Genomic DNA, 14702 nt, shown 5'->3' on the forward strand with positions numbered 1-14702 from the left:
TGGGGCTTCACTCACGTTACTAAATAACAATGACATGAAAACAAATAATTCTTATACAAACTGAGTATCATTTTGCTGTTTTGCAGGACCATTCTGACAATCCTCTTGGAGCAGCCGTAACACTTGCGCATGAACTTGGCCACAATTTTGGGATGAATCATGATACCCTGGAAAGAGGTTGCAACTGCAAAGGATCTGATAGAGGAGGCTGCATCATGACACCATCTACAGCGTGAGTTAAAATGAGATCATATTTTCATGCTACTAAAATAACAAAATAAACTTTTTGTATATCACTAAAAACAAATGCAGATGGCCAACAAGGGGCAATTTTGTATGTATATGGCTTCCCCCTTAGGTTTATATCAAAGAGGACATGTTGATAAACGCCCAAGAAGAATCACTAAAATAAACATACGCGACTTTGCCGCTACATGTTTTAAGACTTTGCATGCATCTTCATTGATAACGACACCGTGAGCTGTTAGAAATGCGGCATCTATCGGCATTCCCACCAGCAATAAATCTAACTGGATAAACAATGCATGCTTATCACACATTTTCTGAGTCCATTTCTATTTCCAACATGTTTATAACATGTTAGCATATTACTTATCGCTGTACAATAGAGGTACAAAGTGGACCTAGGGTAGGGTATCTGGAGCTGTGTAGGGTTAAGGCTAGGGTTCGTTAGCTGGAAACGGGGTGAGGAGTGGGCAAGACCTTCCATGTCTGTCGCTCTCCTGCCAGGAGAATGGAGGAACCGACCCGGAGACCCAGAGAAGCAATGCGTCATCCAGAAACTCCAGGTAAAACCAGGAGTACCATACAAAAGTATATTCAAGAACAATACAACAACCTTTCTGTTGATCTTTTTATTCATAAACTTTACAAACAACATAAATGCTTCCTCTAAAATTGGAGGATAAGAGATTCCAAAAAATGGTTTACAAAGCTAGTTCATCATCTGACATTTGCATTTACATTTACTGCCATTTTCAAATGTTTAATAAAAAAAATATCATTTTATCTTGCAACACAGGCGATTACATCATATATACAACAATCGAACATTACTTTGTTTTATTTTAATCAATGCAAGTAAAAGTGGCTGCCGACTTTTAGTAAATATGCCGCTAAGCAGCAACCACATTCTTCAACAATTCAATTTACAAAGAAATCATGCCATGAACACATCAGTTGATGTTATGGAGCGTTTCTGCACTTGCCGATGTACAGATGGCATTAGGAATGCAACAGCGCAAGTAGCATTAAGGATTCTAGCTGCAGCCTGTTGGATAGAAAGATGTTTGAAGGTCATTAGATGTACCACATAAAATAATCTGTGAAGATCTACAGAACCCATTTAAGATAACATTTTGGTTCACTTTTCTTCGCTGCAAAGCAAAAAAAAATGAAGCAGAAAAAAAAACTCTTTTTGGAAATCAATAGTATTATAGTTAAAAGCACAGCAATACCACCACCTGTCACAAAGGCTGTAATTTTGAAGAATACCCATCTATTTGCTGTTTGATGGAAATGCGATAACACATTTCCCTACAAATCTTATCTGCCATTCCAAATAAGTTGAGATAGATCAGGAGCAGAAAATGATATGTGAGCAAGACAAATCATCGCGGTGAACTGTAATGCAGGTTATACGACGTACGGTTTTCAGAGAAATAGGAGAAAGATCTTTAACAAAAGATAATACCTAAGAGTCTCCATTTGCTTGCACTTTCCTTTCAAGTATGTGAAGAATAACGTTCATGTCAAAATAACTTGTGTGCCAGCAGTATGATCTATTTCATAATGTGTGTATGGCGTTCTTGACATAGCCTAGCGCTAGATAAATGCGTTTGTTGTACAGATTGTAAGCACACCTGACCAAAGGTTATGGAACATGGTGATCTATATGTTATCTAACTATAATGCAACAGATCCAACATGGATAGCTGGAGAAATAAGCAAAGAGAGCCTATGATAGGAAGATACTGTAACGGTTTGAGTATAATTTGCAGTTGTGTATGATATGTGTTAGAACTACATTTTCAGGCAGATATTATTTGGAGGTCGTGAGATTTTCTGCTTGTTTAAAAGAAGTATCCCAAAGCCCCAGAATGCTAGAATAGGAGGACATCATTTAAATTTAGAGCATCAGAGGCTTAGATGTAATTTAAGAATTTCCTCACTGTGAAGGAGGTGGAAGTGGAATGCCCTTCCAGAACAAGACATTATTATAGTAACATATAGTAACATATAGTAACATAGCATAAGACTAGCCTGAATATGAGGTAAGGTCAAGGACCAAGTTTGGCTTGGGGTCATACAGCAGGCTATGTGGGCCGATGGCTCTTAGCTGATGAGATGAGTTCTTTCTGTGATAGGTATTGCAGACTTTTGTGTTAGAGACAACTTCATAATCTAGATATTCTGTTTAAGATAAACTATTTGTAACAGTAGCATAAAATGTTATATTCAATGGGCGTTTTCTGGATTAGGAAGTGTCTATAGGGGTTTAACTATATCTCATCCCTGTGTTCATCCACATTGTTTTAGTTCACCAGTTTTAGGACTATACCTCGCATATAAAGCGATATTTTCTAACACAGATGGGAATATGTATATGCCGATAAGAAATGCTTTTGAATTAGGGCAGGTTAGTGGGAGTGTTGGGACACGCTTCCCATCACCATTGACCAACTCAACATTGTGGTCAGGGGCCAAACGTCATGCATAAGTGTAATACCCATCATGAGCTGTATTTATATACACACACTGTGTGGTAGAGCTAGAGATCTAGGTGATTGAGCCCCGAAGCGTCGGGAACCGTACATCCCTTTAATTTTTCATTTTCTTTCACTGTAAAGTTTTTGCAAGCATCCACCCATGTCCCTCAGATTCTGTTTTTATTATATTAAAACAAATCATCTTTACTGTGAGTCTTTCATCCCTCTAACTTTACTTTGTATAAAAACATATTTTAAGTTTTCACTTTTTCTGAAATTTACTGGTACAGATACAGAAGAGGGTCCTGTTAGGACAAACATGTCAAATATGTAGTATTGTGTTGTGTCCAGGTGAGTAATTAAATACATTTAGCCTTAAAAAAAAGAAATTCCTAATATTTCCCCCAAAAAAAGAATTTATTGAGACAATTCCTCAGCTTTGATTGAGGCTTATCGGATTTAGTAACAGTTAAATGGGAAGTAAGGAGAGGAGAATTCTGGACAGAGCAAATTACTGGTTGTACCAGTCTCGCCACCACTTATCCGTAAACTTGTCCTTCTCTTTACTGATTTCACTAAACAGGTTCTGGCCATTACTGCCCCTTTAAAAACGAATTTAAGTTAATTTCCCTGTAGCATATATAACTCTCACATAACAAGAGAAGTGCCATTATACTATAATTAACAGTCAAAGCGTTTTCAGAAACTCCTTAAGTGGGATATATTGAGTAGGCTTCAAATTACGTTAACAGTCATATCACTCAATAATATGTAATTTGGTGCACACTTGACCAAACAACATTCTTGGCACTGTCACCAAGGCTATAAATCAAATCAAGTGTCACCATCTTAAAATATACGGCTCCATTTTTTAATATTGGCCCAGCTGTCACAGTTCTTTATGTTCCAGTGACAGGAAATTCAATGATGATAAAGGGTGAAGGTAATGACATAGTAGGCATGACCCTCAAGCCCGAGCTTTGTTCTATGTCTTTAACCCCAGTGCTGCTTGATCATCTCCCGTTCGGAAAGGCATTACTGCGTACAACAGTGCCACTGGCACTCAAAGGGTTAATCAATGGTACTTGGAAAAAGTAAGTGAATTCGGAAATCTTTCGAAGAGGACCACTCACTGTATTTCTTTTTGTGGTGAATATATTATACATGAATTGTTCAATGCGTTCTGTTGGAATCAGCACTGCTATGTGATATCTGTTCCAATCTATTCACCCTTTCAGTACCAGGCTGGCAGCTTTACATATTATTTCTAACCAGCTGTGGCACCTATAGTGTTAAACCCAACAAACTGACCAAATATCTATATTGTGTTCTGTAATCAAACTGTCAAGCAGGGTCTGGCAATAAGGATAGATTTTATTGATATACCGGAGTCTTCAAAGTCAATACCTTTTATTGGGCCAACATAGAAAAGGATGTGACGTTAGTTAAGCTTTCAGAACCACTCAGGTCTCTCCTTTAGATGAAATCATCTGATGTATTGCACACATAAAATCTTTTTTTTCATTTTTTTTATTATTTTTTGCTTTTTTCAACATCTTTGAGGGGTAAGCTATAAGTCACACATGTAATTAAATAGCGCATGCATATATTTTGCAACACATGATGTAGCTGTTAGAAAACTAATACTATAGTATCATGCGTACCAGTTTAATAGCAATAAAGATTGCACAGGACCCAACAGAGTGTAACTGAAAGATCAAAGATGAATTCTTGGTTAATAATTCCGTTAAATTCAATTAAATCTGCATTATTATTTCACAAACAAAGCAATATATACATAAATATAGAGAAGGTAAATATTGTGTAGGTTATGGTTTCATATTTGCATTCAAAAAATGGAGTAGCAAGAGTTCTCGCTGTTGTCAGACATTGCTTCTCCAAGCCCCCTCTTCAAACAGAGATGATAGGAGTTGTAGTCAAATACAAATTTAAGATGTCCACAAGAAAGAGACATGGAGGTTCAGAAAACACATTTAAGATATTAATAACAATACAATATAAAATATTGAATTAGTTACAGAGAAAGCAATGAAAGGAATCCTATATTATCTCCAAAACCCTATAATTAACCAAATTCAATTAAAGGGACCCCCAGTGTTTCATGCACCAATAAAGAATATATTGAAGTGCTTGTAAGTATGCATTCTCAAACCTGTAAAACATAAAAATTCTCATCAGGAGAAGTTTTAACTTGACATGTATCACAAATCATCCTCCTTCGTCCCATTTTCATGTCACTGATTGGCTGCTCGAGGCAGCCAATCAGTAGCGCAAAAGCACTTCTACTCAAGCCAATGGGAATGCTTTCTGTGCATCCGCACAGGGGGACTCGAGCTGACTGGTAGGGGGTATATCACATGGCAGGAGATATGTGCTGTCATTGTACAGCACAACTAAATATTTAGAGCTTTATCTATAATAAAATACATACTTTATATGTTTTAACAAAACGCTAATGCTTCATGCCTAGTCTGACCTTAGTTGGCCTTCAGTATCTCTGGTCGGTTCAAAGAAAATAAACTTGCTCTCAAAATGTTAATTAATTATTCAGCTAATGTAAGGACACTAATGTTTGTACTAAAATGAAGAGGCTGTTAAACCTCTTGGCTCACAATAAAGTATCAATCGGACCTAAGATAATATTAAGGGATAATTGGATGAAAATTCAGCAAAGAAAATGGAATCCTAAAGATAAAAAGAACATGAAAACAGATGAACATTGGCTAACATCACACGTTGTCCTTTCCAGTGGTAACAAACATCAATGTTTCCATTTGTTTTCCTTTCTCTCCGCAGTCATTTTGTTAATCATTACTATTGATAAATGACTTGAAATGACCAATCACGCCAGTGCATGTTCTACATTTTCTGGTTCATTAGATAATTAGTAGCATGAAACCAAAAGTCAACCCAACTCTCTCTGTAATAAAATATCTGTAATATTTGCCATAGAATTACCTTTTTCTAGAGACATTTTACACCTATAAACCTATCTTTGTCGATTATTTAACCTTCTATGTAACAATGGAATGGATTCCCAGCATGGTACACTTGACTTGAGCTAATCCTTGATGTGAAGCACAGCTGATTGACACATTCATTTAGTAGTACAAGTAATTAAATGAATATGGTTAGCTGTTATATACAGTATATATAACACAGAACACAATATACATTGCGATTCTATGTTTGCTTACCAGTTATGCATCTGGCCTGCATCATTAGTACTGTTTAGTATCTATTTTTTTGGTACTGGGATAAAAACCTTCCTCATCACTGGTTTGTAGTATTGGCTCTATCATAGGGAAAAAGGCACATGTAATGTGCAATTAAGTTCTGTGCAATTCTTTATCCGAAATACAGGGATGAAAATGCGCAGGGCTGGAAGAGCAAATTGTCTACTATTACAGGTGCTGTACCAACTACTGAAACAAAACTATTCCCATAGAGCCGAATGCCCAAATTATTCCCACTGTCCCTTTTTCACAAGCAGTGTGGATCATTGGCCACTTGGATAGACCCCCTGAGCGGCTCACGGTTGCGAAATCAATGGGGGTCCATGCTGTTACCACACAGACCTCTATCAAAGTACAAGGTGGCCCTTTGGGTAAGGTAGCTGGACAGTTCTGCCCTTGACCCAACCTTCGGTCACTGCAACAAAGGTCTTCCAGTTTGCACACCTGAAATGCTGGGGTATGGGAACAGTCAATGAGACATAAAAGCAGGCACTGATAGGTTGTTGCCATAGGAGGTGAACAAGCGTCTTAAGTTCGACGTATTGTTTCTTTATGTAAATAAAACTACAGAGGAAATAATAAATTAACAGATTTCCTAAAATTCACTAGAAAGGGTGATTAATGTGTTGTCTAAATGGAACAGCTTTAACCTTTAAACAGCATTATATAACACCTTGTTATTTTTATTAAAATCTAATGTTTCATTTTGATTTTGTAATTATTAAGGTGCAGTACATCACATCACAAAAAAAAATAGGTAAAAAAGTAGGCCATTGACTTCTTGAGAGAATTTTAATTTTACTAAACAAACAACAGATGTTTTAGGCTAGGTTTCCACTTGTTTTTTTTTGTTGCTAAAAACGCCCATAATAACGCCAATTCAGCCACACGGCTGCAGCCAGATGTTAGGAAATCGCACAATGCCATATCCACTTGGCGTTTTTCTGTTTGGCGTTTTTTCAGTCCTCTTTGGCGTTTTTCTGCTTTTTTGGGCTCTGTGGCAGTTTTTCAGAATCGCAGCATTGTTGGCGTTTTTTGCAAGGAAATCTTGGCGTTTTTCTCCAATAGAAGTCTATGGGAGAGAAAAAACGCCATGAAAAAGCCAGGTGGGCTTTGCCTTGGCGTTTTTTATGGCGTTTTTTTCCACAGTTACAATGCAGAGGATGGACCCAGTATCTGTGTGTCCTACGAGAAATAGGCGGGAAACAAACAGTTTCACACAAAACAAAGTTCATATTGAATTTTACACCATTTGGAACAAACATGCCATTACAAACAAACATACGCGACGCATCAACTGGATCCTGCGTGCCAAAAGCAACAGCAAACAATTTGCACCATCATTTGGGGCCAATCTTCCTAGAGGAGCAGACATTCGGAATAAAGCACGCCTTACAAACCACAGAAAAGAGACAAAAGGGTCCGCCGGGGCGAAAAACTCTATCAAGAAAATGAGGGGGCAGATACTTGCCATTTATCCTAATCCCTTTTAGCTGGGTGACGATTCTAACTTGTAAAGGCTGGAAAACTGCCTAAGGTCAAAAAAGCAATTTCCACAGAAAGGCTAAAACGCCAGAAAAAACTCCAGAAAAAACTCCAGAAAAAAACGCAGGAGAATGCAGTGGCAGTTTTCTTGGCGTTTTTCTTGGCGTTTTTCATCAAGAAAATAACGCAGGACAAAAACCTAAGTGGAAACCTAGCCTTATGTATACAATCTGTGCCATAAACACGTAATGCATATATGTCATGATGTATATAAACAAAAACTACTATGTAAATAAATGCTCCTAACAAACCTATGGGCTCGGGATATACCCCAACTCTAAACAGCTGTAAAAAGTATAACTCCCATCATCCCTCCTAGTTATAGCTCAGCAAGGATCATGGAAGCAACATGTATGTACCACGGAACACAAAGAGGTACCGATTACATGGCCTAAATCTCATGTTCTGCAGAGCTCCCCTCTTTTTCTCGTCTATCAAAGCTAGAGATATTATAAATCACATTTGGAAATGTACTAAAAAAAAGTCTGCAATTAATGAATTCATTAAATTTGGAAATTGCTTTTTTAATTACTCTTGTAAACAGCATTAAAAGAACTCTATTCATCTAAATTGCAACAATATATAAACTAAGAAAACAAATCACAGTACCCTATAGAAACCCTAAATAATAATAAAAAAAAAGAGATATTATTGCTATATTTTAACACGTAACTAGACTTAATCAATATTTCACGGTGAGAATGAGTGGCAGGCCTCACCCCTGCAAATAGGGAACTCGCAACTACTTTAAAGAAAAACTTAGGATGTGTAAATATAGCTCATGGAATTTATATATTCGATATGTCAGTGGGTCTGTGAAAGAAATATCTCACCTATGATATATATAACCTTTATGGTTGACCCACACTACATTACATGATATGAGCTCAAGGCAGTAATATATTCCAAGACTTTGTTGCCATAGCAGCAGAAAAATCTTCTTAACATTTGTGTTGCATGTACTTGTTTAAAATATTGAGGATGGAACAAACTGGCATTCTTACTGTTAATTGCAATATCGGAGTGCTCAGTTAATGTCTTGGTTAGATAGAGAAGCACCCTTGGACTGATATTGACTAACTTATTGTGTGACGTACTTCCGTATGGCTTCCTGTTTGTGATGTTGTGTTCTTCAACTCGGCAGGCAAGCCTGAAAACCAGCTGAAGAAATTGCTTATTACCTAAAAAAATATTTTTAGAAATCCATGCGCACACGACGGCAAAACAAGTCGGTTAAGGAAATTACTATCACGGTCAGGAAAAGGCAAAAAACAAAATAGGAAGCAGCTTGGAGTCCCCTCACTAAATAAAGTAATTGTACGCGTTATCGCAAACATTAACATGACGTCTGTTTGTTGGGTCATTTTGGCAACTTTAGTCTGTTTTTCCAAAAGAAAGTGTGTTACGGATTGTGAATCCAAGACAGAAAAGGGGCAAAACAATAGAAATAACCGTGTGCTGATTAAGGTAAAAATAATCGCATGACTCTCTAATCATATTAATCATATTGATTTGGTAAAAGTTACATTTTTGTATGCTTTTATGTTATGGCCCATTCTAAGTTAACAGATTGCCAGCAAAGGCCCTACAGTAGTCACTTATCATCATGCGGTCCATCCAGAAGAAAGATGACTTCCTTCCTTCTTGTAGAATCACCGTTTGGTCTTGAAAGAAAACTTTATGGGATAGGCTTATCTATTGTTCTGAGCTGACGAGCTATAGTTGAAGGTCACCTTGAAAAGTTTGAAAAAAAATGTAGCTTAATTGCATTTTTATCTCCGGGTCACAACATGATAAAATATGTAACTGCAGTGAATCTTAATGAAAACATTAAAACATTGTTATTCATAGTTTGCGCTTAAAGCTTAAGTTCTTCTTGGCATGAAAATCTCTTATTGATTTAGTAAATGCATTTTGTGATCCATATAACAATTAACACCATATTAACAATATCGTTATTTATTTCGTTTATTGATTGAAATGCAAGACCATCAAAGGCTTTAATAGCCACACCCACTTCTGTCTATGCTCCACCCATTACTACATATTCCCTCTCCAGATCCACTGCCTCTACCCCGTACTACAAAGCATGCAGGGGCTCCTGGGATGTAAATCTGGCCCCGCCAGATGCATTCAAATGATTTTAATTTTAAACTTATTCCGCGCAAGCAACAGCTAAGTAAGGTGTATGTAGTAAATCATCATGCGCTCCTTTTATAGTGAGTGGGCTATTGTTCACTAAGTAATCTTGTTCCATTTAATAAAACGGTATCTGCATACCCGGGAACTCCTCAGGGGAGGCTCTCTGGGGAGTAGCTTCTTGAAGGGGTGGGGCTAGCCGTGCATGGGGTGGTACTAGCTGCAAACATGGATGAGGCTAGCCCCTGACAGCCTTTAGTGGGAGAGGAAGGGTGCTGGAATTAGGAAAGATGTGGGCTAGAATGAGCATGATCAAATCTGCCCCCCCCCCAAAAGGAAACTGACCCGGAGACCCAGGGAACCATGGCTTCACATGGAGAATCCAGGATAAACGCAGAGAGCTCTCAGGAATGTGTATCTGTAATGGAGGAGTTTGTTGAACGTGAATGATTCTATAGCATTTTCTGTTTTTTATTTTTTATACTATGTATGTATACATAAGCTTCCCACTTCCCAATTATGGATTGGATATCAGATAATAAATAACTGTACTACAGTTCTCCAACATTTCATTGTATATTATAGAAAAAAAGCTCAGCCTCTACCACAACATGTGCCCCCCACTGCAAAGTTATATAAAAGCAGAAGGAATCTGAGCATATCAAGTCAAAATATAATCGAGCATCATTGCTACATGTAATTACCTTTGATTTATTTATGAGAAACACACAGGGAGGATAGCCAGATCCAGACCTGAACACAGTTCATATAAAATATTTTATTGCAGAATGACGACACTTGGCCCGTGTTTAATGTTACCATATTTCTCTTGCAAAACAGAACAGTTATGAAAAACTGCATTTAGTAAGATAATTCTCGAATGCACATTTCATATTAGCAGACCTCTCATATTCTTAAAGTGGTTAATATTATTATGCCATTTTATTATTGGTGGACTGGAGAAAATAGTTGCACAAACTATAGAATATAAATATGTAGCATAAATATATAAATAAATATATTAACCAACTCTGTCCTAAAATGACTTTAACAAACAAGATATCAACAGTATTCCACACAAGCAGGTTCATCGAGATAACTTATTTAAACACTTGTATTGTTGCCAACGTTCTACGCCATAATGAAATTCAGTAGTATTATCGGTAGGCAGTGAACTTGGCCCTCGTTGTCTGTAGTAGCCACCACTTGACACACTTGGCAATTTTACAAATTTTCATATTTGGTAATTAAGCCAGATGTAAAACATTTCATACGACCGGCATTTCTTACCATGTGTTGTGTAAGTGACCCCCCGTACCTTTAAATATATTCTTTGTTGAACCTCTTGAACACTTGAGTGTTTTTCATGAACACAATGATTCATTGCTTCTGGCAGAAGCAAAATTTGTTGTAGTGTGGGTGGTGCAGCAAATAAATTGCAAAAGAACAATAAACATCTTTCATTTCTTTCAACGTTTTATCATGTAGAATGCAGAGAATCGAGGTGTAGGCAAGATAATCTTTTCTTATTCATCTGGGATACAACCTGCAATAAACAAGAACTTTTAAAAGAACAAAAAGAAAAAAAACATGAACCTACATTCAGCTAATGTGAACAAATGAGATTAAAAAAAAACACTTAGTTTGCATTAAAGATGTAAAAGGATAAATCCCATTGAGAAGATAGTTCTTCTACATGGGCACGTAGCTCCAGTAGCAGATGCTTGGTGGTTTCAGTTGTCCACATGGTGTTCACAGAATGGTCAACCTCCATATGTTAAATTAGCCAGAGCTACAAAAATCCTGTATTTGAGAAGAGTATTGTACCAATAACCCTGAACATGTGGGAGAAGATAATGCCAGCAAATATGTTTTCCCATTAATGTGTAACACACTTTTTCCTCTACATATAGCAGATATGTTCAAACGTGGACAAGCAGAATGGGGAAAAAAATGGCCCTGTAAACAACACCAGCCCCAAATGTCATAGTATTGTTACTTGTGGCATCCTAGCCCCATAATTGTTTAATGTTTAACCCCTCCTTAATACATACACCACCACATTCATACCTCACAAGCACTTAGTAAAACGCTCACTCATACTAACCACACTTTGCAATTCTGATGCAAAGTAATTACAAACTCTTGAGAGTATCTGCGCTATCCCCATGCCTAGTGTGGTGATGGAAGCACTGACCCCATCAATTGCCTCTGCTTCCCTGTCCATCCCTGTTCTGGTGGAGAGAGAATACCCTCCTACCTTAGTCTCCTAGGTAGGGGTGAGTTCCATCTCCCTGGAACTCTTTGGGCACACTTTGGGTGTGAAGAGTGTGGACAGTGAAAACCATGATCCATTCCCTTTGTATTCAATAATAATCCAGGCAATGCCCAATGGCAGTGGATTTTATAATGTCCACTGGTTTTTTTGGAGGGTCTATATATATGTTCCTATGCATCAACAGCCCCAAGATGATTGTGTATGACCAAATGACTTAAATGTGGTTCATAGTCTTGAAACTCCAAACTTACAAGCCGCTTGTTGGTAATGAATCCGTAAACTTCTTGCCTGTTTTCAACTTGCCATGTCCTACCTTCGACCATAGGTGATAATTTGTGCAAATGCAAATTAGAATTAAGAAATCTGCTGCAAATTCTCATTTTATAACAACTCACATTTTAGCAACAGACTGGATTGATAGTGTGAGTGCGTGTGGAACCGGGTCTCTACGATATTAAAAAAAAAGTATAGTTTTGACGTTTCTCTCATAGCGAAAATAGAAAATTGCTGAAAATGGTTCTATTACACTGGCAGGCAATATTGTGTGCAGCTGTTGAGTTTCAATACTCATGAGTCAAACCCATTTCTAAATACAAAGTTTCAACACTTGGCTCATGGGCGTCCAAGGATTTATCTCTCATATTATGGATGATGTTGATGACTTTAAGTTGACCTCGGCGTTGATCTGATAAAAATGTGAGTTGGGACTCTATTTTGTCATAGCGTTTAGCCATAATGATTTCAATTCACCAGCTACAGAGGATGTGTTAAGGGATTCTTGTATCTCCCGTCCATAGCAACCACCTTTCCTTTGAAACGTTAATGGAGATATACAAGGTAACGCTAGCCAATTTGCTCTTTACAAACATTTGTTTGTAACCATTTGCCCATCCGTGGTAACACAACGTTATATTCGTTTCTCTATACACACATATCAAAGGTTTTAATGCTCGCACAAATGGTCTCTTTCCAGCTTTGTTGCACATTTGATGCCAAAAAATGCTATCAGCCTATGATAATAAATCCGCATTTTCAGGCTCCTGTTTCCATCCACTACAGAATGCAATATTTATGAGTCACGCTGCGTTCCGTAAGTGTTACATCTGCTTGTAATTGCCCATATTGCTCAGTAAAAAAAAAGTATTCCTTTTTTTTCCAGTTTACCTATTTGATTCCCATAGTGTAACTTTTACTAGGGGCAACCTTAATCTGTCAAAAAAAAATATACTCTAAAGGAAATTGTTAGTAGTAGTAAACGCGTTACAGCATCTTAGAAGAAATCACAGAAAATGAATATCGATAACAGGTTTTTTATACACTTAACAACAAATTAAATATTTTCCTGTTCCGCAAAAGCTCCATTTTTATTTGCAGCTAAAAGCACGAGGCATTTGAGTAACAAAACCAGATCATTAACCATTTGCCTTTGACTTGTCATAGTGTTGAGTTATTGCCTTTCTGTGAAGCACTAATGAATATATGGCATAGTGTCTTCAGGGACACAAGGAGGCTTGTGTTTTAGTGTGCCAGCTGGGGGGGATCCAAGCATAATATAACCACGTGAGAGGCACAGTTTGGCATCATTTTAGCAAAAAATGTGTATATGGAATGGTTGTGTTTGGAATAAAATATTAGTCACATATGTCACTTCAAGGAGCAAGCCTATAAAGTCTTCACCTCTCTCAAAGCCAAGAAAAAGAATTAGTCGCATCTTCTGTTATGCTATTGTGACACGGAAGAATGATTGTAGAATTGAAAAAGTGATTATCAGACGACACCGACATGACTTGACCCTATGCTAAAGAAATACTAAGTTACCAGAAGTCGTGTCTTTTTAACAAGCACGACCTGACTCATTTAGCAGACCTTTTCTTCTTTTTCTGCAGATACCCTTTCCCTACAGTATTTAGCAGCTGCAGCAAAAAGGATTTGGACAGCAGCCTGGAAAAGGGAGTGGGTATGTGTCTATATAACATGCCTGAAGTTACAAAACCATTTGGAGAACAGAAGTGTGGAAACGGATATGTGGAAGAAGGAGAACAGTGTGATTGTGGAGAGCCAGAAGTAAGGATTTTCAATAGCACTCATCAGATATGTTTTGTTTTATCTCTGTTTTATATCCTTTTCGGCAGTAGCTGCCTAGAGCATAGAGAACATACCTAGTGCGGGCGTTGGACGTGGTCCAACTCTGGCCAAATGCAGTGCAGGTCTCCTCTACTTTATGCGCATTATATAAAACATCATCATTATAGAAAATAGAGGAAGGGGCTACCCCATGTGATAATTTTTTTATAATAGAAACATAATGGCTAACATTAGAACTGGTTAGAATGGTAAAAAAAAAATGCATGAGATCTCTCACAAAAACAATGTGTGGAAGTGGCTGGATATGGTCACTTCGTATGAATATTAAGGTTTTTACCTGTGATAGTTACCCTGGGGTAGAAAGTTCTAGTTTCCCCCTTTTTTCAAAACTGGTCAATTGTGTTGCCCTGGTCCAGCTACCATTCACATAATCGAAATAGTAAATAAATGTGAGCAAGATGCCTTCTGGGCTTGAAAACATGCCCTGCATATTACAGTAGGACACTCCTGGCTATAGCCATCGTATAAAATGTTGCTTTACTAAAATAAATATTACTCATATATATATTATATGTATTTTTAACCCATCTTTGGGCAATAAATTCAGAAGGCATTGAAGACAATACTTTCCGCTTGTAAACATTGCTTTATTGTAACAATAACCTAGTC

At 37.4% G+C, this 14702-nt stretch overlaps 1 protein-coding gene across 1 annotated transcript in view; it reads left to right on the forward strand.

Moving 5' to 3' along the window:
• Positions 1-14702, forward strand: part of LOC149299049 (disintegrin and metalloproteinase domain-containing protein 12-like) — a 153418-nt gene that overhangs the window by 107793 nt on the left and 30923 nt on the right. Inside the window, exons 11-12 of the mRNA XM_089486842.1 lie at positions 87-232; positions 13835-14012. Coding sequence (XP_089342968.1) covers positions 87-232; positions 13835-14012 — 324 coding nt within the window. The remainder of the gene's footprint in view (positions 1-86; positions 233-13834; positions 14013-14702) is intronic.

The sequence above is a fragment of the Sceloporus occidentalis genome, unplaced genomic scaffold, assembly GCF_023333645.1.
Source record: "Sceloporus occidentalis isolate IW3139 unplaced genomic scaffold, rSceOcc1.0.p SCAF_30, whole genome shotgun sequence".
Lineage (NCBI taxonomy): Eukaryota > Metazoa > Chordata > Lepidosauria > Squamata > Phrynosomatidae > Sceloporus > Sceloporus occidentalis.